Raw genomic sequence first — 25,557 nt, forward strand, 5'->3', positions numbered from 1 at the left:
CTGTCCTCTTTCCCCCCCCGACCTGTCCTCTTTCCCCCCCGACCTGTCCTCGTTCCCCCCCGACCTGTCCTCTTTCCCCCCCCGACCTGTCCTCTTTCCCCCCCGACCTGTCCTCTTTCCCCCCCGACCTGTCCTCTTTCCCCCCGACCTGTCCTCTTTCCCCCCCGACCTGTCCTCTTTCCCCCCCCGACCTGTCCTCTTTCCCCCCCGACCTGTCCTCTTTCCCCCCGACCTGTCCTCTTTCCCCCCCGACCTGTCCTCTTTCCCCCCCGACCTGTCCTCTTTCCCCCCCGACCTGTCCTCTTTCCCCCCCCCGACCTGTCCTCTTTCCCCCCCGACCTGTCCTCTTTCCCCCCCGACCTGTCCTCTTTCCCCCCCCGACCTGTCCTCTTTCCCCCCCGACCTGTCCTCGTTCCCCCCGACCTGTCCTCGTTCCCCCCCGACCTGTCCTCGTTCCCCCCCGACCTGTCCTCGTTCCCCCCCGACCTGTCCTCGTTCCCCCCCCCGACCTGTCCTCGTTCTCCCCCCCCCCGACCTGTCCTCCTCTCCTCTGGACCACAATCATCTTTTATACATTTTTATTCCCATTTTATTAATTATTTTTGCCTGGCACCAGAGATATTGGTGTACTTCCCAAATGGCATCCTATTTCCTATATAGTACAATACTTTTGACCAGGGTCCATGATTTCCTGGTGAGTGAAGCTGAATACCCATCTCTGCAGAATCCGGGCCCATAGGGCTCTGGTCAGAAGTAGTGCACTACATGGGGAATAGTATGTCATCTGGGAGGCAGCTATTCCTTCCCGCTAACGTGATGGGAACCTCTAACTAGTCCACCTGGAACATTGCACTGACTGAGGTTTCTAATAATGCTAGTAGAATGGTCCACAGAAGGTAGCTTTTTCCCCCCACATCTTTGCGTTTTGTTGTCGATAGTGTTGGTCAAGTTTCTGATGGTAAAGTACTGCAGGGTGTTCAGAACAGATTTTGGGATACGGCCCCATTGCTGACGCAAGGTAAGATGTTCAGTAGTGATTTGGAACGCGACACATTGCCTGTTGCTGTCGGGTGGGTTTTGAAGCTGCACGGGCCATGGATTAATTTATCACTTTTTCTTTCTTTGCATTTTATTTAATTCTATGTGTGAAAATGTCATCTTTAATTAGAATGTCCAGAATTTCATATAAACGTATAAAGCTGTTGATATTATCTTTTAAAAAGAGGGCAAAGGCTTGAGAAGCACCAAGAGGAATAATGCCACTGCATTGCCTTAATATTGGAACCATTTGAAATCTTCTGACATGTATTTATTTATTTTTAGACGCTCTAGATCTCTCTATTCTACTTCTCTTTTGGTGCAGTTTGGCCTTGAGTTGTTTCCGTAGTTGTCTGAATCTGAACAGTGTTTTGTTTGTTGTGTTAGCCTGTTAGAGAACCTGCCCCCTTAAGGTTATATTAATAAGGTTATATTAATAAGGTTATTCTGATGCCTTGTAATACAGTAATGACTTAATCCTTCTTCTAACTGGGATTCATCCCAAATGGCACCCTACTCCCTTTTATAGTGAACTACTTTAGACCAGAACTGTGGTCAAAAGTATTGCGCTAGATAGGGAATAGGGTTCCATTTGGACAGATCCCAGGACATTAAGGTGATCATGTTTAAAACCCATGCAGTGGTCTAACATTATTAAAAACAGGCACGTTGATCACTTTTTATTGTACATGTATGTTTTGGAGCCACGTTGCTTAGCGACCTGTTTGTATTTTAACATGACTATAGATCTCTTGGCTTGATGACTTGGGTTATTGCACCTCAACATTTGCCCTTTACAGTGGGGATAGATTAGCCTGGGTCTCAGTCTGTTTGTGCCGTCATGCCAACAGTTGCCCTTTACAGTGGGGATAGATTAGCCTGGGTCCCAGTCTGTTTGTGCCGTCATGCCAACTCCTTGTCACTCATTGTCATATCAAACACGTTGGGCTTGACAAGTACAGCAAGGAAGTTGGCCAAGACCACAAACAGATCAGACTAAGGAGGAAAGATGTATTTATTACCAGATCAATCACCATATAGGAAACTGTCTAACTACAGAATGTGAATTTCAGTTGAATCATAACCGCTCCCTGAGATTCAGGGCCCAAACTACAACCTTTTACGTTCTCCTTCAAAGGGTTACCTGGCAGGGCCATGAGAAGACAGGCAATTGTTACCTGAATGGCAGTGGGGGAATTTAGGCCACATAAAACATAACAAAATAATTTACTTTAAAGAGAATTAGTCACCATCGAAAGACCTTGTAACCTGCTTGAGATGGGTTATTGTCCTGGCAAAATAAAATATTGCTCACTTTCAATAATGATTTTATCCCTTTCTGTTTTAGTTCATTTTGATTTGGAAAAATGTGAAACTATTCAACTCATTGTAAAACACAATTGAACATGTATAACTGATTTTGGTTTAATATAATTTTTATGTCGCAAGGTCTTGATCATCCAATTGGTAGAGGTAGATTTTCCTTTTGCCAAACAAGATGTAAATTAAGTTTTAGGTTTAATTTGTTTAATCACAGAAATAGTTTAAAGATTTAAGAAGTATGTTTTTAGTAGGAAACATTCAAACAAATGACTTGTAAATAGCCCATATTGGTTGAGTGGATGTACGCTTTATAAATAAAGGGTAATCTAAAAATACTTTTGGTTAGACTCCTCTACTGACTGTCAATCATCTGATGTGTCCCAATTGGCATCATATTCCCTATATAGTGACCCTGGACTAAAGTAGTGCACTATCCTATGGCCCGCGGTCTAATGTAGTACACTACCCTATGGACCCTGGTGTAAAGTAGTGCACTACATAGGGAATAGGGTACCGTATGAAACACTGTCTTAATACTGTAGATTGTTCTGTTCAGTGTTAGCTGTTTTAAATGAATCTGTTGTAAACCTCGTCTTTATGTGGCTTATACAGGTGATGTTGAAATGACTGTTGGGCCCTTTCTGTGCAGGGACGGTGAAACTGTATGGATTTGGGATATTTATGTGAAACATCAAGGCTTTTTGTGCAGTTTATTAAATCCTCTCCTGATTTAAATTGTGTGTTATCATGAAACTCACACACACAGTAGTGAACATATTGTTTTCACAAGGGAACACAGATCTAATTCAGTTGATATAGATTGCAATCGGTACTTGATTAAACAGTACTGTTGTGTTTTGAGGTCGACCGAGGGAGAAAAGCTTAGGGGCCTGCTGCCTTTCACTGAGGTATAGTAAGAACTGCCTGCTCCAACCTCTCTCTTCCGCTTTTCTTGGCCTGCTGCGGAAAATGGTTTAATGTGACGCAAACCGGAAGTGCATTCCCAAAGAAGGGATTAGGGGGCGTGGCCAGGATTAATTGTTAATGTGTGACTAAATTATCTTGCTGAACGTAAACACAACCCTAGAAGAAGACGGGTTGAAGATCTTCTGGTTTACATACTTGGTGGACCAGTCTGCCTGCGGGAATGCTCAATCCTCAAAGATCTTTATCTGAACTACCAAAGATGTCGGGTCCAAGCCAAGCCGAGAGGGCTGTTTTGGTAAGCAGAACTGGAAGGGTCGGGATCATGACAAACTAGCTCACTAATAAATGGGTTAACCTTGGCTCGCTAGTTATTCACCGACGTCTAGCTAGCTATTTTGCTAGCCAACTATTGATTGTTATTGTTATGAGTGTATATTTTCTCATGCGATCTTCTTGCGTGATTAAAAGGGACATTAAGGACACCTACTCTGTCCATGACAGACTGACCAGGTGAAAGATATATCTTGTCACTTGTTAAATCCTCTTCAACCAGTGTAGACGAAGGGGAGGCAAGTTAAATAAGGATTTTTAAGACTTGAGAGATGGATTGTGTATGTGTGCCATTCAGAGGGTGAATGGGCAAGACAAAAGATTGAAGTGCCTTTTGAACGCATATGGTAGTAGTAGGTACCAGGTGCACCGGTTTGTGTCAAGAACTGCAAAGCTGCTGGGTTTTTCCACACTGTGGGAAGCATGGGAGTCAGCATCCCTGTACGACTCAATATTAGGGAGGCGTCCTTAATGTTTTGTACACTCACTGCCGTAGCGCCTGACAGTGCCAAGAATAAAACTGCTCTGCTGCCTTGCGTCGGCAAGCTCTGTTCTGCTGGTTGTCAATGACAACGTGATATACAGTATGATCCAAGTCCTCATAATAGTCACATTGAATGATTGTCACATTTACCGCCTTCGATGGGTGAGATCACTGCTGCCCTGCCATATATCTAGCCTTCTGTACACCGCTCCACCTATAGATCCATAGGTGTCAAGCGTCACATTCAGTCCTCAGGGGTGGGCTTCATCCAAGAACTCCCCAGTGAGAGAAGATATATGCAGGGCTTTCTATATAGCTAGCTAGTATACAGAAGCAGGTCTCTTAAAGCTACTGGTATGTATGTAGATACACAGGCACAAGAGCAACATGTCTCTGTTGCTTCCTGTCAGATGACATTTATACCATAGAATTAGAAGGAATCATTGTAATGCTATGATTCCTGCATTCAGGGAAGTAGAACCACAAGCACAGCATTCTCAGAACACCAGTGGAATTCTAATTGGAACCATGATAATGTTATCATTCTAGAACAGAATAAGCCTATCTATCTATCCCTATCTCTGCTGACCACCACAATAACTATCTTGTTTGTCTCCTCTCTTTCGCCCCTCTCTCATTCTCCCCAACCCTCTCTCGTTCTCTCCCTCCCTCCCTTCCTTCCCTTCAGGAGGAGGAGTTTAACTGGTTGCTGAAAGAGGAGGTCCATGCTGTTTTGAAGCAGCTCCAGGATATACTGAAGGTGATGTTTCTCTTTGGTACAGATCTAAGATCAGCTTCCTCTCTCCCTATCCTAACCTTACCGTTAGTGGGGAAAAACCCGGAACTGATCCAAGATCAGCATCTACAGTTGTGGCCAAAAGTTTTGAGAATGTCACAAATATTAATTTTCACAAAGTCTGCTGCCTCAGTTTGTATGATGGCAATTTGCATATACTCCAGAATGTTATGAAGAGTGATCAGATGAATTGCAATTAATTGCAAAGTCCCTCTTTGTCATGCAAATGAACTGAATCCCCCAAAAACATTTCCACTACATTTCTGCCCTGCCACAAAAGGACCAGCTGACATCATGTCAGTGACTCTCTCGTTAACACAGGTGTGAGTGTTGATGAGGACAAGGCTGGAGATCACTCTGTCATGCTGATTGAGTTTGAATAACAGACTGGAAGCTTCAAAAGGAGGGTGGTGCTTGGAATCATTGTTCTTCCTCTGTCAACCATGGTTACCTGCAAGGAAACACGTGCCGTCATCATTGCTTTGCACAAAAAGGGCTTCACAGGCAAGGATATTGCTTCCAGTAAGATTGCACCTAAATCAACCAATTATCGGATCATCAAGAACTTCAAGGAGAGGGGTTCAATTGTTGTGAAGAAGGCTTCAGGTCGCCCAAGAAAGTCCAGCAAGCACCAGGACCATCTCCTAAAGTTGATTCAGCTGTGGGATCGGGGCACCACCAGTACAGAGCTTGCTCATGAATGGCAGCAGGCAGGTGTGAGTGCATCTGCACGCACAGTGAGGCGAAGACTTTCGGAGGATGGCCTGGTGTCAAGAAGGGCAGCAAAGAAGCCACTTCTCTCCAGGAAAAACATCAGGGACAGACTGATATTCTGCAAAAGGTACAGGGATTGGACTGCTGAGGACTGGGGTAAAGTCATTTTCTCTGATGAATCCCCTTTCCGATTGTTTGGGGCATCCGGAAAAAAGCTTGTCCGGAGAAGACAAGGTGAGCGCTACCATCAGTCCTGTGTCATGCCAACAGTAAAGCATCCTGAGACCATTCATGTGTGGGGTTGCTTCTCAGCCAAGGGAGTGGGCTCACTCACAATTTTGCCTAAGAACACAGCCATGAATGAAGAATGGTACCAACACATCCTCCGAGAGCAACTTCTCCCAACCATCCAGGAACAGTTTGGTGACGAACAATGCCTTTTCCAGCATGATGGAACACCTTGCCATAAGGCAAAAGTGATAACTAAGTGGCTCGGGGAACAAAACATGGATATTTTGGGTCCATGGCCAGGAAACTCCCCAGACCTTAATCCCATTGAGAACTTGTGGTCAATCCTCAAGAGGCGGGTGGACAAACAAAACCCCACAAATTCTGACAAACTCCAAGCATTGATTATGCAAGAATGGGCTGCCATCAGTCAGGATGTGGCCCAGAAGTTAATTGACAGCATGCCAGGGCGGATTGCAGAGGTCTTGAAAAAGAAGGGTCAACACTGCAGATTTTCACTCTGCATCAACTTCATGTAATTGTCAATAAAAGCCTTTGACACTTATGAAATGCTTGTAATTATACTTCAGTATTCCATAGTAACATCTGACAAAAATATCTAAAGACACTGAAGCAGCAAACTTTGTGGAAATTAATATTTATGTAATTCTCAAAACTATGGCCACGACTGTAGGATCAACCTCACCCAACAACTAACTATTGGCTCCATAGGATCAAAGAGCTCCGATCACAAGACAATGGTGTCACTGAGGTGACTTAACACTGCTGAGTTGTCAATATTGGGTTGGACCTAGCTGTGGTACACTGACCCCATAGCCATAGAGGAGGTACACTGACCCCATAGCCATAGAGGAGGTACACTGACCCCATAGCCATAGAGGAGGTACACTGACCCCATAGCCATAGAGGAGGATCCTTTAACAGGAGATTATCATGACTAATGATAAACCATGTAGAACAAATGCACTTCAAGACATTTCAACTTTGGCTAGGTTGTTGTGTAACTAAATTCTTCAAATGTTTGATTTCGGTGTACTGTTGTCAGAGTTGATTGCTATTTGTATTCACGCTTCTCAAGACATTTTATTGAGTTATTGATGGAGATATTTACAATGCTGTAACTAGATTGTGTACAGGTTTACTATACTGAACCAAAATATAAACGCAACATGCAGCAATTTCATTGATTTTACTGAGTTACAGTTCATATGAGGAAATAAGTCAAATTAAATGAATTCATTAGGCCCTAATCTATGGAATTCACATGACTGGGAATACAGATATGCATCTGTTGGTCACACATACCTTGCAAAACATTGGGCCTCAGGATCTCATCATGGTATTTTTGTGCATTCAAATGACCATTGATTAAAATGCAGTTGTGTGTGTTGTCCGTAGCTTATGCCTGCCCATACCACAACCCCACTGTCACCATGGGGCACTCTGTTCACAATGTTGATATCAACAAACCGCTCGCCCACACGACACCATACACGTGGTCTGCGGTTGTGAGGCCGGTTGGACGCACTGCCAAATACTCTAAAACGAGGTTGGAGGTGGCTAATAATAGAGAAATGAACATTCACTTTTCTGGCAACATCTCTGGTGGACATTCCTGCAGTCAGCATGCCAATTGCACGCTTCCTCAACTTGAGACATCTGTGGCGTTGTGTTGTGTGACAGAACTGCACATTTTAGAGTGTCCTTTTATTGTCCCCAGCACAAGGTGCATCTGTGTAATGGTTATGCTGTTTAATCAGCTTCTTGATATACCACACCTGTCAGGTGGATGGATTATCTTGGCAAAGGAGAAACGCTCACTAACAGGGATGGAAACAAATTTGTGCACAGAATGAGAGCAATAAGCTTTTTGTGCATATAGAACATTTCTGGGATCTTTTATTTCAGCTCATGAAACATGGGACCAACACTTTACATGTTGAGTTTATATTTTTGTTCAGTGCAGATTGTGTCTATATAACTAGATTGTGTACTATGTTTATGTCACCAGGAGGCATCCAGGAGGTTCTTCATTCCCACCCCAGGACTGGAGAGCCAACTGAAACAGGAGAACTTCATCCTGGGCAGCTCAACGTAAGACTTGGAGGGATTCATTCCTTGATTTGATTGGTTAATTGATCAGTTGGGTGATTGATTGGTTGAGTTAGTGACTTTGATTCTTTATTAGCCATTTTAAAAACATTAAATGTGTCTCCTTGATTCATAGCAATACAATAGACAATGTAAGACAGAAAACATGAATATAATGTACATTATAAGAAACCCCATCTAGTCCAGCCTAATGAAGACCTGTTGTTAACACATGACATAGATTAGAAACGCATGTTGGGTTATGTTATTTACCTTTACATTCCTTCTGGGGGCGGCAGGTAGCCTAGTGGTTAGAGGGGTGGCAGGTAGCCTAGTGGTTAGAGGGGTGGCAGGTAGCCTAGTGGTTAGAGGGGTGGCAGGTAGCCTAGTGGTTAGAGGGGCGGCAGGTAGCCTAGTGGTTAGAGGGGCGGCAGGTAGCCTAGTGGTTAGAGGGGCGGCAGGTAGCCTAGTGGTTAGAGGGGTGGCAGGTAGCCTAGTGGTTAGAGGGGTGGCAGGTAGCCTAGTGGTTAGAGGGGTGGCAGGTAGCCTAGTGGTTAGAGGGGCGGCAGGTAGCCTAGTGGTTAGAGGGGCGGCAGGTAGCCTAGTGGTTAGAGGGGTGGCAGGTAGCCTAGTGGTTAGAGGGGCGGCAGGTAGCCTAGTGGTTAGAGGGGTGGCAGGTAGCCTAGTGGTTAGAGGGGTGGCAGGTAGCCTAGTGGTTAGAGGGCGGCAGGTAGCCTAGTGGTTAGAGGGGTGGCAGGTAGCCTAGTGGTTAGAGGGGTGGCAGGTAGCCTAGTGGTTAGAGGGGTGGCAGGTAGCCTAGTGGTTAGAGGGGTGGCAGGTAGCCTAGTGGTTAGAGGGGTGGCAGGTAGCCTAGTGGTTAGAGGGGCGGCAGGTAGCCTAGTGGTTAGAGGGGTGGCAGGTAGCCTAGTGGTCAGAGGGGTGGCAGGTAGCCTAGTGGTTAGAGGGGTGGCAGGTAGCCTAGTGGTTAGAGGGGTGGCAGGTAGCCTAGTGGTTAGAGGGGTGGCAGGTAGCCTAGTGGTTAGAGGGGGTGGCAGGTAGCCTAGTGGTTAGAGGGGCAGGTAGCCTAGTGGTTAGAGGGGTGGCAGGTAGCCTAGTGGTTAGAGGGGTGGCAGGTAGCCTAGTGGTTAGAGGGGTGGCAGGTAGCCTAGTGGTTAGAGGGGTGGCAGGTAGCCTAGTGGTTAGAGGGGCGGCAGGTAGCCTAGTGGTTAGAGGGGTGGCAGGTAGCCTAGTGGTTAGAGGGGTGGCAGGTAGCCTAGTGGTTAGAGGGCAGGTAGCCTAGTGGTTAGAGGGGCGGCAGGTAGCCTAGTGGTTAGAGGGGTGGCAGGTAGCCTAGTGGTTAGAGGGGTGGCAGGTAGCCTAGTGGTTAGAGGGGTGGCAGGTAGCCTAGTGGTTAGAGGGGTGGCAGGTAGCCTAGTGGTTAGAGGGGCGGCAGGTAGCCTAGTGGTTAGAGGGGTGGCAGGTAGCCTAGTGGTCAGAGGGGTGGCAGGTAGCCTAGTGGTTAGAGGGGTGGCAGGTAGCCTAGTGGTTAGAGGGGTGGCAGGTAGCCTAGTGGTTAGAGGGGTGGCAGGTAGCCTAGTGGTTAGAGGCAGGTAGCCTAGTGGTTAGAGGGGTGGCAGGTAGCCTAGTGGTTAGAGGGGCGGCAGGTAGCCTAGTGGTTAGAGGGGTGGCAGGTAGCCTAGTGGTTAGAGGGGTGGCAGGTAGCCTAGTGGTTAGAGGGGCGGCAGGTAGCCTAGTGGTTAGAGGGGTGGCAGGTAGCCTAGTGGTTAGAGGGGTGGCAGGTAGCCTAGTGGTTAGAGGGGTGGCAGGTAGCCTAGTGGTTAGAGGGGTGGCAGGTAGCCTAGTGGTTAGAGGGGCGGCAGGTAGCCTAGTGGTTAGAGGGGTGGCAGGTAGCCTAGTGGTTAGAGGGGTGGCAGGTAGCCTAGTGGTTAGAGGGGTGGCAGGTAGCCTAGTGGTTAGAGGGGTGGCAGGTAGCCTAGTGGTTAGAGGGGTGGCAGGTAGCCTAGTGGTTAGAGGGGCGGCAGGTAGCCTAGTGGTTAGAGGGGTGGCAGGTAGCCTAGTGGTTAGAGGGGTGGCAGGTAGCCTAGTGGTTAGAGGGGTGGCAGGTAGCCTAGTGGTTAGAGGGGTGGCAGGTAGCCTAGTGGTTAGAGGGGCGGCAGGTAGCCTAGTGGTTAGAGGGGTGGCAGGTAGCCTAGTGGTTAGAGGGGTGGCAGGTAGCCTAGTGGTTAGAGGGGTGGCAGGTAGCCTAGTGGTTAGAGGGGGGCAGGTAGCCTAGTGGTTAGAGGGGTGGCAGGTAGCCTAGTGGTTAGAGGGGTGGCAGGTAGCCTAGTGGTTAGAGGGGCGGCAGGTAGCCTAGTGGTTAGAGGGGCGGCAGGTAGCCTAGTGGTTAGAGGGGCGGCAGGTAGCCTAGTGGTTAGAGGGGCGGCAGGTAGCCTAGTGGTTAGAGGGGCGGCAGGTAGCCTAGTGGTTAGAGGGGCGGCAGGTAGCCTAGTGGTTAGAGGGCGGCAGGTAGCCTAGTGGTTAGAGGGGCGGCAGGTAGCCTAGTGGTTAGAGGGGCGGCAGGTAGCCTAGTGGTTAGAGGGGCGGCAGGTAGCCTAGTGGTTAGAGGGGCGGCAGGTAGCCTAGTGGTTAGAGGAGGCAGGTAGCCTAGTGGTTAGAGGAGGCAGGTAGCCTAGTGGTTAGAGGCAGGTAGCCTAGTGGTTAGAGGCAGGTAGCCTAGTGGTTAGAGGGGCGGCAGGTAGCCTAGTGGTTAGAGGGGCGGCAGGTAGCCTAGTGGTTAGAGGGGCGGCAGGTAGCCTAGTGGTTAGAGGGGCGGCAGGTAGCCTAGTGGTTAGAGCGTTGGGCCAGTAACCGAAAGGTTGCAAGATCAAATCCCTGAGCTGACAAGGTCAAAATCTGTCGTTCTGCCCCTGAACAAGGCAGTTAACCCACTGTTCCTAGACCGTCATTGTAAATAACAATTTGTTCTTAACTGCCTTGCCTATAAAGGTAAAATTAAAAAATATATTTAAAAATTCTCACACAACATGCATAACCAAAGCAAGTTATTTTCTAATGGTATTTTTTGGGGGGGGTAATGTGATACAATCTATAGAGCATGAAAATAGGCTTATTATTCATGCCTTGCTGCACCTATTTAAAGTTCAGAAGCCAGTCCCAACATCTCACGTGTGTGTGTGTGTGTGTGTGTGTGTGTGTGTGTGTGTGTGTGTGTGTGTGTGTGTGTGTGTGTGTGTGTGTGTGTGTGTGTGTGTGTGTGTGTGCTTCAGGTCCATGGCTGTACATACTGTATGTGTCTTGGTTGAGGGGAAACCCCAGTCTGTTAATATTTGTTATAGTGGAGGGCTTGTTTATACATTACACAACCTTCTGTTTACAGACATCAACAACAAGTTTCTAATCTGCCGGGACTTGAGTCTATGACAAGGTGACATTATGACATAGGACTCAGGTCAACAGTAGTGTAGTGTGTAGGGGATAGGGTTCTATCTGGGACTTCCACAGTGTCATTATTACAGTCTTGTGAGTCCTGCTGTCTTGTCTTCGCAGCATGGACCAGGTGAAAGGAGTACTGACTCTACAGGGAGAAGCCCTGACTCAAGCTGTGAGTCTCCTTTCTCTGGTTGTACACTATTCTCTGTAAACAGTCTCACTGGCAGTGTTTGGCTGTGTTTTAGTAGAGAACATGTTACTATGTCAGGTTCTTTCTGTAATGTGTTTTAGTAGAGAACATGTTACTATGTCAGGTTCTTTCTGTAATGTGTTTTAGTAGAGAGAACATGTTACTATGTCAGGTTCTTTCTGTAATGTGTTTTAGTAGAGAGAACATGTTACTATGTCAGGTTCTTTCTGTAATGTGTTTTAGTAGAGAGAACATGTTACTATGTCAGGTTCTTTCTGTAATGTGTTTTAGTAGAGAGACATGTTACTATGTCAGGTTCTTTCTGTAATGTGTTTTAGTAGAGAACATGTTACTATGTCAGGTTCTTTCTGTAATGTGTTTTAGTAGAGAGAACATGTTACTATGTCAGGTTCTTTCTGTAATGTGTTTTAGTAGAGAGAACATGTTACTATGTCAGGTTCTTTCTGTAATGTGTTTTAGTAGAGAACATGTTACTATGTCAGGTTCTTTCTGTAATGTGTTTTAGTAGAGAAACATGTTACTATGTCAGGTTCTTTCTGTAATGTGTTTTAGTAGAGAGAACATGTTACTATGTCAGGTTCTTTCTGTAATGTGTTTTAGTAGAGAGAACATGTTACTATGTCAGGTTCTTTCTGTAATGTGTTTTAGTAGAGAGAACATGTTACTATGTCAGGTTCTTTCTGTAATGTGTTTTAGTAGAGAGAACATGTTACTATGTCAGGTTCTTTCTGTAATGTGTTTTAGTAGAGAACATGTTACTATGTCAGGTTCTTTCTGTAATGTGTTTTAGTAGAGAGAACATGTTACTATGTCAGGTTCTTTCTGTAATGTGTTTTAGTAGAGAGAACATGTTACTATGTCAGGTTCTTTCTGTAATGTGTTTTAGTAGAGAGAACATGTTACTATGTCAGGTTCTTTCTGTAATGTGTTTTAGTAGAGAGAACATGTTACTATGTCAGGTTCTTTCTGTAATGTGTTTTAGTAGAGAGAACATGTTACTATGTCAGGTTCTTTCTGTAATGTGTTTTAGTAGAGAGAACATGTTACTATGTCAGGTTCTTTCTGTAATGTGTTTTAGTAGAGAGAACATGTTACTATGTCAGGTTCTTTCTGTAATGTGTTTTAGTAGAGAGAACATGTTACTATGTCAGGTTCTTTCTGTAATGTGTTTTAGTAGAGAACATGTTACTATGTCAGGTTCTTTCTGTAATGTGTTTTAGTAGAGAGACATGTTACTATGTCAGGTTCTTTCTGTAATGTGTTTTAGTAGAGAGAACATGTTACTATGTCAGGTTCTTTCTGTAATGTGTTTTAGTAGAGAGAACATGTTACTATGTCAGGTTCTTTCTGTAATGTGTTTTAGTAGAGAGAACATGTTACTATGTCAGGTTCTTTCTGTAATGTGTTTTAGTAGAGAGAACATGTTACTATGTCAGGTTCTTTCTGTAATGTGTTTTAGTAGAGAGAACATGTTACTATGTCAGGTTCTTTCTGTAATGTGTTTTAGTAGAGAGAACATGTTACTATGTCAGGTTCTTTCTGTAATGTGTTTTAGTAGAGAGAACATGTTACTATGTCAGGTTCTTTCTGTAATGTGTTTTAGTAGAGAGAACATGTTACTATGTCAGGTTCTTTCTGTAATGTGTTTTAGTAGAGAGAACATGTTACTATGTCAGGTTCTTTCTGTAATGTGTTTTAGTAGAGAGAACATGTTACTATGTCAGGTTCTTTCTGTAATGTGTTTTAGTAGAGAGAACATGTTACTATGTCAGGTTCTTTCTGTAATGTGTTTTAGTAGAGAGAACATGTTACTATGTCAGGTTCTTTCTGTAATGTGTTTTAGTAGAGAGAACATGTTACTATGTCAGGTTCTTTCTGTAATGTGTTTTAGTAGAGAGAACATGTTACTATGTCAGGTTCTTTCTGTAATGTGTTTTAGTAGAGAGAACATGTTACTATGTCAGGTTCTTTCTGTAATGTGTTTTAGTAGAGAACATGTTACTATGTCAGGTTCTTTCTGTAATGTGTTTTAGTAGAGAACATGTTACTATGTCAGGTTCTTTCTGTAATGTGTTTTAGTAGAGAGAACATGTTACTATGTCAGGTTCTTTCTGTAATGTGTTTTAGTAGAGAGAACATGTTACTATGTCAGGTTCTTTCTGTAATGTGTTTTAGTAGAGAGAACATGTTACTATGTCAGGTTCTTTCTGTAATGTGTTTTAGTAGAGAGAACATGTTACTATGTCAGGTTCTTTCTGTAATGTGTTTTAGTAGAGAGAACATGTTACTATGTCAGGTTCTTTCTGTAATGTGTTTTAGTAGAGAGACATGTTACTATGTCAGGTTCTTTCTGTAATGTGTTTTAGTAGAGAGAACATGTTACTATGTCAGGTTCTTTCTGTAATGTGTTTTAGTAGAGAGAACATGTTACTATGTCAGGTTCTTTCTGTAATGTGTTTTAGTAGAGAGAACATGTTACTATGTCAGGTTCTTTCTGTAATGTGTTTTAGTAGAGAGAACATGTTACTATGTCAGGTTCTTTCTGTAATGTGTTTTAGTAGAGAGAACATGTTACTATGTCAGGTTCTTTCTGTAATGTGTTTTAGTAGAGAGAACATGTTACTATGTCAGGTTCTTTCTGTAATGTGTTTTAGTAGAGAGAACATGTTACTATGTCAGGTTCTTTCTGTAATGTTCACCTTTTGTCTTCACAGGACATCAATCTGAAAACTGCTAAAAGCAACCAAGTGATGCATTTCACATTCAGGGATGATAAGCACTGGAAATTACAACAGGTAGTGTGTGTGTGTGTGTGTGTGTGTGTGTGTGTGTGGTGGTTCAAGTTGTAAAGTCATGTGCACAAGGACAGTGAAATGCCTTTGTTGCAGCCTCTAAACCAAGGATCTAGATTCAGTCACTACTTTTTGTTGAGAGGAGGGTCAGGATTCAGAACAAAATAAAACAAATATTTATAGATTGTGAATTGACCACAAGAAGCCTAAACAGATATAATATTAGACTAAAACATAATCATTTCAAACCTTGATTACATTTGGGGACATTGCCCTGCGTCGGGTGCCGTCTTCCAGATGGGACGTTAAAACGGGTGTCCTGACTCTAATAATACTGTCCCTGTCTCAGATCTAATAATACTGACTCTGTCCCCGTCTCAGATCTAATAATACTGACTCTGTCCCCGTCTCAGATCTAATAATACTGACTCTGTCCCCGTCTCAGATCTAATAATACTGACTCTGTCCCCGTCTCAGATCTAATAATACTGACTCTGTCCCCGTCTCAGATCTAATAATACTGACTCTGTCCCCGTCTCAGATCTAATAATACTGACTCTGTCCCCGTCTCAGATCTAATAATACTGACTCTGTCCCCGTCTCAGATCTAATAATACTGACTCTGTCCCCGTCTCAGATCTAATAATACTGACTCTGTCCCCGTCTCAGATCTAATAATACTGACTCTGTCTCAGATCTAATAATACTGACTCTGTCTCAGATCTAATAATACTGACTCTGTCCCCGTCTCAGATCTAATAATACTGACCCTGTCTCAGATCTAATAATACTGACTCTGTCTCAGATCTAATAATACTGACTCTGTCCCCGTCTCAGATCTAATAATACTGACTCTGTCCCCGTCTCAGATCTAATAATACTGACTCTGTCCCCGTCTCTGATCTAATAATACTGACTCTGTCCCCGTCTCAGATCTAATAATACTGACTCTGACTCTGTCTCAGATCTAATAATACTGACTCTGTCCCCGTCTCAGATCTAATAATACTGACTCTGTCCCCGTCTCAGATCTAATAATACTGACTCTGTCCCCGTCTCAGATCTAATAATACTGACTCTGTCCCCGTCTCAGATCTAATAATACTGACTCCGTCTCAGATCTAATAATACTGACTCTGTCTCAGATCTAATAATACTGACTCTGACCCCGTCTTAGATCTAATAATACTGACTCTGTCCCCGTCTCAGATCTAATAATACTGACTCTGTCCCCGTCTCAGATCTAATAATACTGACTCTGTCCCCGTCTCAGATCTAATAATACTGACTCTGTCCCCGTCTCAGATCTAATAATACTGACTCTGTCCCCGTCTCAGATCTAATAATACTGACTCTGTCCCCGTCTCAGATCTAATAATACTGACTCTGTCCCCGTCTCAGATCTAATAATACTGACTCTGTCCCCGTCTCAGATCTAATAATACTGACTCTGTCCCCGTCTCAGATCTAATAATACTGACTCTGTCCCCGTCTCAGATCTAATAATACTGACTCTGTCTCAGATCTAATAATACTGACTCTGTCTCAGATCTAATAATACTGACTCTGTCTCAGATCTAATAATACTGACTCTGTCCCCGTCTCTGATCTAATAATACTGACTCTGTCCCCGTCTCAGATCTAATAATACTGACTCTGACTCTGTCTCAGATCTAATAATACTGACTCTGTCCCCGTCTCAGATCTAATAATACTGACTCTGTCCCCGTCTCAGATCTAATAATACTGACTCTGTCTCAGATCTAATAATACTGACTCTGTCTCAGATCTAATAATACTGACTCTGTCCCCGTCTCAGATTTAATAATACTGACTCTGACTCTGTCTCAGATCTAATAATACTGACTCTGTCCCCGTCTCAGATCTAATAATACTGACTCCGTCTCAGATCTAATAATACTGACCCTGTCTCAGATCTAATAATACTGACTCTGTCCCTGTCTCAGATCTAATAATACTGACTCTGTCCCCGTCTCAGATCTAATAATACTGACTCTGACTCTGTCTCAGATCTAATAATACTGACTCCGTCTCAGATCTAATAATACTGACCCCGTCTCAGATCTAATAATACTGACCCCGTCTCAGATCTAATAATACTGACTCTGTCCCCGTCTCAGATCTAATAATACTGACTCTGACTCTGTCTCAGATCTAATAATACTGACTCTGTCCCCGTCTCAGATCTAATAATACTGACTCTGTCCCCGTCTCAGATCTAATAATACTGACTCTGACCCCGTCTCAGATCTAATAATACTGACTCTGTCCCCGTCTCAGATCTAATAATACTGACTCTGTCCCCGTCTCAGATCTAATAATACTGACTCTGACCCCGTCTCAGATCTAATAATACTGACTCTGACCCCGTCTCAGATCTAATAATACTGACTCTGTCCCCGTCTCAGATCTAATAATACTGACTCTGTCCCCGTCTCAGATCTAATAATACTGACTCTGTCCCCGTCTCAGATCTAATAATACTGACTCTGTCCCCGTCTCAGATCTAATAATACTGACAATAATACTGACTCTGTCCCCGTCTCAGATCTAATAATACTGACTCTGTCCCCGTCTCAGATCTAATAATACTGACTCTGACCCCGTCTCAGATCTAATAATACTGACTCTGTCTCAGATCTAATAATACTGACTCTGTCCCCGTCTCAGATCTAATAATACTGACTCTGACCCCGTCTCAGATCTAATAATACTGACTCTGTCTCAGATCTAATAATACTGACTCTGTCCCCGTCTCAGATCTAATAATACTGACCCTGTCTCAGATCTAATAATACTGACTCTGTCCCCGTCTCAGATCTAATAATACTGACCCTGTCCCTGTCTCAGATCTAATAATACTGACTCTGTCCCCGTCTCAGATCTAATAATACTGACTCTGTCTCAGATCTAATAATACTGACTCTGTCTCAGATCTAATAATACTGTCCCCGTCTCAGATCTAATAATACTGACTCTGTCCTCGTTTCTCCCTCAGATCCAGGATGCTAGGAACCATGTGAATCAGGCTCTGCAGCTGCTGAGTGGTAGAGATGAGAGCTACCACTTTAAGACTGGGGCTGAGGTCAACAAGGTAGGAACACACACACAGCTACCACTTTAAGACTGGGGCTGAGGGTAATGAGGTTAGTTTCCACCAGGGAAAACACTGATAATTACTGTCAGAAATAAACTGATTTCTGTGTCATAGCGGAGCTAACAGATTTAACAGAGCTATCAGGGAAGTGGTTTTCCTCTATTTTCTATGTCTACACTACACCTCATTAGTCTACACTACACATCATTGGACTACGCTACACATCATTGGACTACACATCATTGGACTACGCTACACATCATTGGACTACACATCATTGGACTACACATCATTGGACTACGCTGCACATCATTGGACTACGCTGCACATCATTGGACTACGCTGCACATCATTGGACTACGCTGCACATCATTGGACTACGCTGCACATCATTGGACTACGCTGCACATCATTGGACTACGCTGCACATCATTGGACTACGCTGCACATCATTGGACTACGCTGCACATCATTGGACTACGCTGCACATCATTGGACTAGACTACGCTGCACATCATTGGACTACGCTGCACATCATTGGACTACGCCGCACGCCATTGGACTACGCCGCACATCATTGGACTACACTGCACATCATTAGACTACACATCATTGGACTACACTACACATCATTGGACTAGACTACGCTACACATCATTGGACTAGACTACGCTACACATCATTGGACTAGACTACGCTACACATCATTGGACTAGACTACGCTACACATCATTGGACTAGACTACGCTACACATCATTAGACTAGACTACGCTACACATCATTAGACTAGACTACGCTACACATCATTAGACTAGACTACGCTGCACATCATTAGACTACACTGCACATCATTAGACTACACATCATTGGACTACGCTACACATCATTAGACTACACGTCATTGGACTACGCTACACGTCATTGGACTACGCTACACGTCATTGGACTACGCTACACGTCATTGGACTACGCTACACATCATTGGACTACGCTACACATCATTGGACTACGCTACACATCATTGGACTACGCTACACATCATTGGACTACGCTACACATCATTGGACTACGCTACGCTACACATCATTGGACTACGCTACGCTACACATCATTGGACTACGCTACACATCATTGGACTACGCTACACATCATTGGACTACGCTGCACATCATTGGACTACGCTGCACATCATTGGACTACGCTACACATCATTGGACTACGCTACACATTATACTGCTCTACACATCATTAGACTACAACTTTGCTCCACCATGTACCTGTTCATTACCTAGAACAACTTTTCCATCCCAGAGTGCATCTCTTCACCAGATCATTTCCTCTATATCTCAGGTTGTATTTGTTCCTAGTTGATCACTGTAGTTGATGATGACTGATGATGTCGTTGTTGTAGCTGATGGACGCGGTGATGCTCCAGCTGACCAGGGCTCGTAACCGCCTCACCACTCCAGCAGCCATGACCCTGCCGGAGCTGGCCACCAGCGGCCTCATGGTGAGTCTGTCATAGGTCATAGCAGAGAAACTGGTCTCGCCGTCTACTGTATGCAATTTACATCACAATGTCTCTCTCTCTCTCTCTCTCTCTCTTTCTCTTTCTCTTTCTCTTCTCTTTCTCCAGAAAATGTTCACTCCTCCAATGCCAGGCGATGTGATGGTGAACTTCTATATCAACCTGAGTAAGCTGTGTCTGACTGTCTACCAGCTGCACGCAATGCAGCCCAACACCACCAAGGTACACACTCACACTCTCCTGCAGATACAGTCTGCGGATCAAATCCAGCCCTGAGACAACAAGATCACAGCTGTTAGTTCTGTAATCACATGTGGTATTGTGCAGATGCATCAGTTTGTCTACCTCTGGTGTTTCAACAGAACTTCAGGCCTTCTGGAAGCTCTGTGTTACACAACCCTGGAGCCATGTTGTAAGTTCTGTTTGATAACGGTTCACATCGTGTCAGTCACTAACACTTTAGATGGGCTGTCTGTGGTCAGTACACACAGGATCTTTTCATGTCCATTCATATCTTATTGATGTGAAGATATTAGTGTGCCTCTAACAATACTAACTACCGTTTTAAAAATATATTTTCTGTCACTAGTCAGCAGCATAGTAAATGATGCTTGTTGGGTCTACCACGGGTCCTCTCATTTCTGAATACTTTCACACACACAGTTCCCAACTGTTTTAACGCATACAGTGCCATTTCCAATACACCCAACTGTTTTAACACATACAGTGCCATTTCCAATACACCCAACTGTTTTAACACATACAGTGCCATTTCCAATACACCCAACTGTTTTATTTTGCTGTTTTATTGTTGAACTCTTTCCCTGCTGTCTCCCCCAGTGAGCTGAACAATGCTAAGTTTGAGGTGAGCCAGGTTCACAAGGTGGAGTGTGTTGTCCCCTGGCTCAACAACACCCTGGTCTTCTTCACCATCTCCCTGCAGCTCTGTCAGCAGCTCAAGGACAAGGTGGGTGACGTGTGTGGCAGCAGGACACTTTTTCAACACTCCATTGGTCCACAGAATACACTGAAGTGAATGAGTAGCTGTGATATTGGCATAGATTCAGGCTGGGTCCGTTGGTATGAAGTAGATGATTCACCTTGTTCAAGTGTGTCCGTAACTAAAGAAATGTCAGACTCAGAAAAGAGAAGACGGGGAGAGCTGTTTTGCTTCTGTGAAAAAGTTCTAAATGGTATGAATAGGTGGTCATTGGAAACAAGAGTCTAAATCGACTGAGAAGCAGAGAAGTTGTGGCATATGTCCCAGAAAACTGTCAAACTGAAAGCTTACGTACAACACCAAGCCAAGACACTTGTTTTGTGACCTATATTATAAAGTCTTTATTATATTGGCTTACCATGACACATTAACTGGATTTTTCTCCTCCTCCTTCTAGATTTCCGTCTTCTCTAGTTTCTGGAACTACCGACCGTTCTAACCTCCTGCAGCTAGCTGACCGTCAGAATGCCTAGGTGTTCTAACCTCCTGCAGCTAGCTGACCGTCAGAATGCCTAGGTGTTCTAACCTCCTGCAGCTAGCTGACCGTCAGAATGCCTAGGTGTTCTAACCTCCTGCAGCTAGCTGACCGTCAGAATGCCTAGGTGTTCTAACCTCCTGCAGCTAGCTGACCGTCAGAATGCCTAGGTGTTCTAACCTCCTGCAGCTAGCTGACCGTCAGAATGCCTAGGTGTTCTAACCTCCTGCAGCTAGCTGACCGTCAGAATGCCTAGGTGTTCTAACCTCCTGCCGCTAGCTGACCGTCAGAATGCCTAGGTGTTCTAACCTCCTGCCGCTAGCTGACCGTCAGAATGCCTAGGTGTTCTAACCTCCTGCAGCTAGCTGACCGTCAGAATGCCTAGGTGTTCTAACCTCCTGCAGCTAGCTGACCGTCAGAATGCCTAGGTGTTCTAACCTCCTGCAGCTAGCTGACCGTCAGAATGCCTAGGTGTTCTAACCTCCTGCCGCTAGCTGACCGTCAGAATGCCTAGGTGTTCTAACCTCCTGCAGCTAGCTGACCGTCAGAATGCCTAGGTGTTCTAACCTCCTGCAGCTAGCTGACCGTCAGAATGCCTAGGTGTTCTAACCTCCTGCAGCTAGCTGACCGTCAGAATGCCTAGGTGTTCTAACCTCCTGCAGCTAGCTGACCGTCAGAATGCCTAGGTGTTCTAACCTCCTGCAGCTAGCTGACCGTCAGAATGCCTAGGTGTTCTAACCTCCTGCAGCTAGCTGACCGTCAGAATGCCTAGGTGTTCTAACCTCCTGCAGCTAGCTGACCGTCAGAATGCCTAGGTGTTCTAACCTCCTGCAGCTAGCTGACCGTCAGAATGCCTAGGTGTTCTAACTTCCTGCAGCTAGCTGACCGTCAGAATGCCTAGGTGTTCTAACCTCCTGCAGCTAGCTGACCGTCAGAATGCCTAGGTGTTCTAACCTCCTGCAGCTAGCTGACCGTCAGAATGCCTAGGTGTTCTAACCTCCTGCCGCTAGCTGACCGTCAGAATGCCTAGGTGTTCTGTCCAAATCCTTCACACCAACCAACCCAGATAAAAGGGATGTCTTGAAAATATTGTCTGATTTGAAGTGGGTTTTGTTTGTATAATTTACAGGAGAACAGCCGGATCAAAGTCCATATATATTACCAGTGTTTAGTATTCCAGGGTTTAGGGCCCATCTGTGTGTTACAGCTGCTTTAATTCAGTCCCAAATCAACCCCTAGGCCCTAACCTCTAGACTACACTCCCTACTTGTGAAGAAAGTATAGGACTAAGCAATATGGTGGAGCTACTACCATATTGGTATATCTATCCAATACATTCAGTGTTTCCCCTAGTTGGGGGTCGTTAGCACAATGACTGGAAGTCTATGGGAATGAATATAGGGGAAACACTGCATGACTGGAAGTCTATGGGAATGAATATAGGGGAAACACTGCATGACTGGAAGTCTATGGGAATGAATATAGGGGCAACACTGCATGACTGGAAGTCTATGGGAATGAATATAGGGGAAACGCTGCATGACTGGAAGTCTATGGGAATGAATATAGGGGAAACACTGCATGACTGGAAGTCTATGGGAATGAATATAGGGGAAACGCTGCATGACTGGAAGTCTATGGGAATGAATATAGGGGAAACACTGCATGACTGGAAGTCTATGGGAATGAATATAGGGGAAACGCTGCATGACTGGAAGTCTATGGGAATGAATATAGGGGCAACACTGCATGACTGGAAGTCTATGGGAATGAATATAGGGGAAATGCTGCATGACTGGAAGTCTATGGGAATGAATATAGGGGAAACACTGCATTCTGATCTAGACAAGTAGGGACTAGGGGTTGATTTAGGATTGGGTGCATGTATCTCTCTGTGCGTCATCTGTTGTATTTTGTTGGATAGTACTAACTTGGACCTCCCTGTTGTATAGTACTAACTAACTTGAACCTCCCTGTTGGATAGTACTAACTAACTTGGACCTCCCTGTTGGATAGTACTAACTAACTTGGACCTCCCTGTTGTATAGTACTAACTAACTTGGACCTCCCTGTTGGATAGTACTAACTAACTTGGACCTCCCTGTTGTATAGTACTAACTAACTTGGACCTCCCTGTTGGATAGTACTAACTAACTTGGACCTCCCTGTTGGATAGTACTAACTAACTTGGACCTCCCTGTTGTATAGTACTAACTAACTTGGACCTCCCTGTTGGATAGTACTAACTAACTTGGACCTCCCTGTTGGATAGTACTAACTAACTTGGACCTCCCTGTTGGATAGTACTAACTAACTTGGACCTCCCTGTTGGATAGTACTAACTAACTTGGACCTCCCTGTTGGATAGTACTAACTAACTTGGACCTCCCTGTTGGATAGTACTAACTAACTTGGACCTCCCTGTTGGATAGTACTAACTAACTTGGACCTCCCTGTTGTATAGTACTAACTAACTTGGACCTCCCTGTTGTATAGTACTAACTAACTTGGACCTCCCTGTTGTATAGTACTAACTGACTTGGACCTCCCTGTTGTATAGTACTAACTAACTTGGACCTCCCTGTTGTATAGTACTAACTAACTTGGACCTCCCTGTTGTATAGTACTAACTTGGTTGGACCTCCCTGTTGGATAGTACTAACTTGGTTGGACCTCCCTGTTGGATAGTACTAACTTGGTTGGACCTCCCTGTTGGATAGTACTAACTAGGTTGGACCTCCCTGTTGTATAGTACTAACTAACTTGGACCTCCCTGTTGTATAGTACTAACTAACTTGGACCTCCCTGTTGTATAGTACTAACTAACTTGGACCTCCCTGTTGTATAGTACTGACTTGGACCTCCCTGTTGTATAGTACTAACTAACTTGGACCTCCCTGTTGTATAGTACTAACTAACTTGGACCTCCCTGTTGTATAGTACTAACTGACTTGGACCTCCCTGTTGTATAGTACTAACTAACTTGGACCTCCCTGTTGTATAGTACTAACTAACTTGGACCTCCCTGTTGTATAGTACTAACTGACTTGGACCTCCCTGTTGTATAGTACTAACTGACTTGGACCTCCCTGTTGTATAGTACTAACTGACTTGGACCTCCCTGTTGTATAGTACTAACTAACTTGGACCTCCCTGTTGTATAGTACTAACTTGGACCTCGTTATGAATCAGCTTGTGTTGTTGTTTTAGTCTGAAACACTTCTCTTGTTACGGAATACTAACGTTCCTCCTCTCCACATAGTTATACCCTTTTCACACTATAATAGCGACCAAAAATGTGCTGTACTAGCTCAGATATGTTTTATTTGATGGTTTATTTGGGTAGGGACCGATACAAACACGGTTCCAGCATCTATGGTTAATGAGTAACCAGATCAGCTTGGTTTGTTCAGCAGTGTGAAAAGGTATTGGAAACATTTGTCAAGCAGATTGTCATACTGTGGTAAATAATACTGTTATTTTGTGTAGACTACGCTACTCATCAGAAGTATATGTTTGTGACATGAAACAGTGTTACCGTGACTCTATATTCCTTGGAATTATGCTTTATGTCAAGTATAAAGGAAAACGGACATTCCCAGCTTTGAAGGGTAAACCTTCATGCCTCCTCAACGATAAGCTATTATTCGTCATTGTATCAGTTAATTTCAATGTATGTGTTGTTAGCTAATGTTTTTATTTATTCAATTGTTTATTTTTGCACTTGTTACTTGATGATTCCCTGTGAAGTGAATATCCATTCCAATGCTGAACAAAAATAATTATTACTGCAAGTGTTTTAATTTATTTTGAGATGTATACATGTATATGTTGTGGACCATATGATCTATTATCTGTGCAGTAAAGATATGTTATACGTGTATATGTTATGGACCATATGATCTATTATCTGTGCAGTAAAGATATGTTATACATGTATATGTTATGGACCATATGATCTATTATCTGTGCAGTAAAGAGATGTTATACATATATATGTTGTGGACCATATGATCTATTATCTGTGCAGTGAAGAGATGTTATATAGGAGTGTTCGCTCAGTCAATCAGGACAGATTCAATACAAAATATTATTGAATCATTTGAATGATACAATGTACATGTTTCAACATTGAATCAATACTACTACAATATCTATGATTCCTCATTACATACGCTTAAGAAGTTACGTTTAAAGTACACGTTAAACGAAGTACAAAACTTTGGCTTTGTGAACTCGCGTTGATTCTACTACGTAAAGAGTGGTGCCCAGTTTTTCATGAACCGTTAGTGAAAGCCCTTTTATCTTCTGGTTGTGACACTCAGTGACTGTTTTCACCGAGCTCTCCTTTCTGGCGTCCTAGCAACAACCGCTAGCCGTGCAGAGAACAAGTAAACAAACTGATTCATATGACTTTCCACCATTAGACGGCAGCTAAAACGGGTTACCACAGGGAGTGCAACATTTTCCACCAGTCAGAGTAAATAGAACCAGAATGAAAACGAGTTATACAACTCTTGGTTTGACACACAGATAAAGGTGAATATTCCGGACTATAAACCGCAACTTTTTTCCCAGGCTTTGAACCTCGCAGCTTAAACAATGACGTGGCTAATATATGGATTTTTCCCGCTTTCAATTTTTTTTTCTCAAAAAAAAACACATTCTGTGACGTGCTCAGTTTTTGGGCGGCATGAAGCTTTCATTAGACCAATGAAATTGCCGAACGGGTTAAGGTCAAACAACTTTTTTGTTTAGATTAAATCGAGCGCTCTCAAACTTCCCATCATTCTGATTACGGTAGTCATTTTGTCACCCTCATCATGGCAAAGACACGGAGAAATGCATATGATGCAGCTTTCAAGTTGAAGGCGATTGATCTGGCTGTTGGAAAAGGAAATAGAGCTGCTGCACGGGAGCTTGGTCTTAATGAGTCGATGATAAGACGTTGGAAACAGCAGCGTGAGGAATTGACTCAGTGCAAAAAGACAACTAAAGCTTACTGCTCATTTTTTTACAAGCCGTGTTTC

At 44.0% G+C, this 25,557-nt stretch overlaps 1 protein-coding gene across 1 annotated transcript; it reads left to right on the plus strand.

Annotated features, from left to right (window-relative positions):
• The first annotated feature begins 3,362 nt into the window (after window positions 1-3,362).
• On the plus strand, window positions 3,363-24,520 carry LOC106606241 (rogdi atypical leucine zipper). Its single transcript, XM_045719581.1, has 12 exons — window positions 3,363-3,583; window positions 4,791-4,862; window positions 7,873-7,955; window positions 11,520-11,574; window positions 14,328-14,408; window positions 17,425-17,520; window positions 18,936-19,034; window positions 19,161-19,274; window positions 19,415-19,464; window positions 19,893-20,019; window positions 20,450-21,514; window positions 21,558-24,520. The coding sequence occupies exons 1-11, from the start codon at window positions 3,509-3,511 to the stop codon at window positions 20,489-20,491; spliced, it is 894 nt and encodes a 297-aa protein (XP_045575537.1). The 5' UTR covers window positions 3,363-3,508; the 3' UTR covers window positions 20,492-21,514; window positions 21,558-24,520.
• Window positions 24,521-25,557: the final 1,037 nt, after the last annotated feature.

This window comes from Salmo salar, chromosome ssa06 (assembly GCF_905237065.1).
Source record: "Salmo salar chromosome ssa06, Ssal_v3.1, whole genome shotgun sequence".
Taxonomy (NCBI): domain Eukaryota; kingdom Metazoa; phylum Chordata; class Actinopteri; order Salmoniformes; family Salmonidae; genus Salmo; species Salmo salar.

Bases quoted from the DNA above. Each gene is read 5' to 3' on its own strand.
- LOC106606241 (XM_045719581.1), top strand. From the start codon at position 3,509: ATGCTCAATCCTCAAAGATCTTTATCTGAACTACCAAAGATGTCGGGT. The intron at 4,863-7,872 runs GTGATGTTTCTC...TTATGTCACCAG, and splicing joins AGCTCCAGGATATACTGAAG to GAGGCATCCAGGAGGTTCTT. The intron at 17,521-18,935 runs GTAGGAACACAC...TCGTTGTTGTAG, and splicing joins CTGGGGCTGAGGTCAACAAG to CTGATGGACGCGGTGATGCT.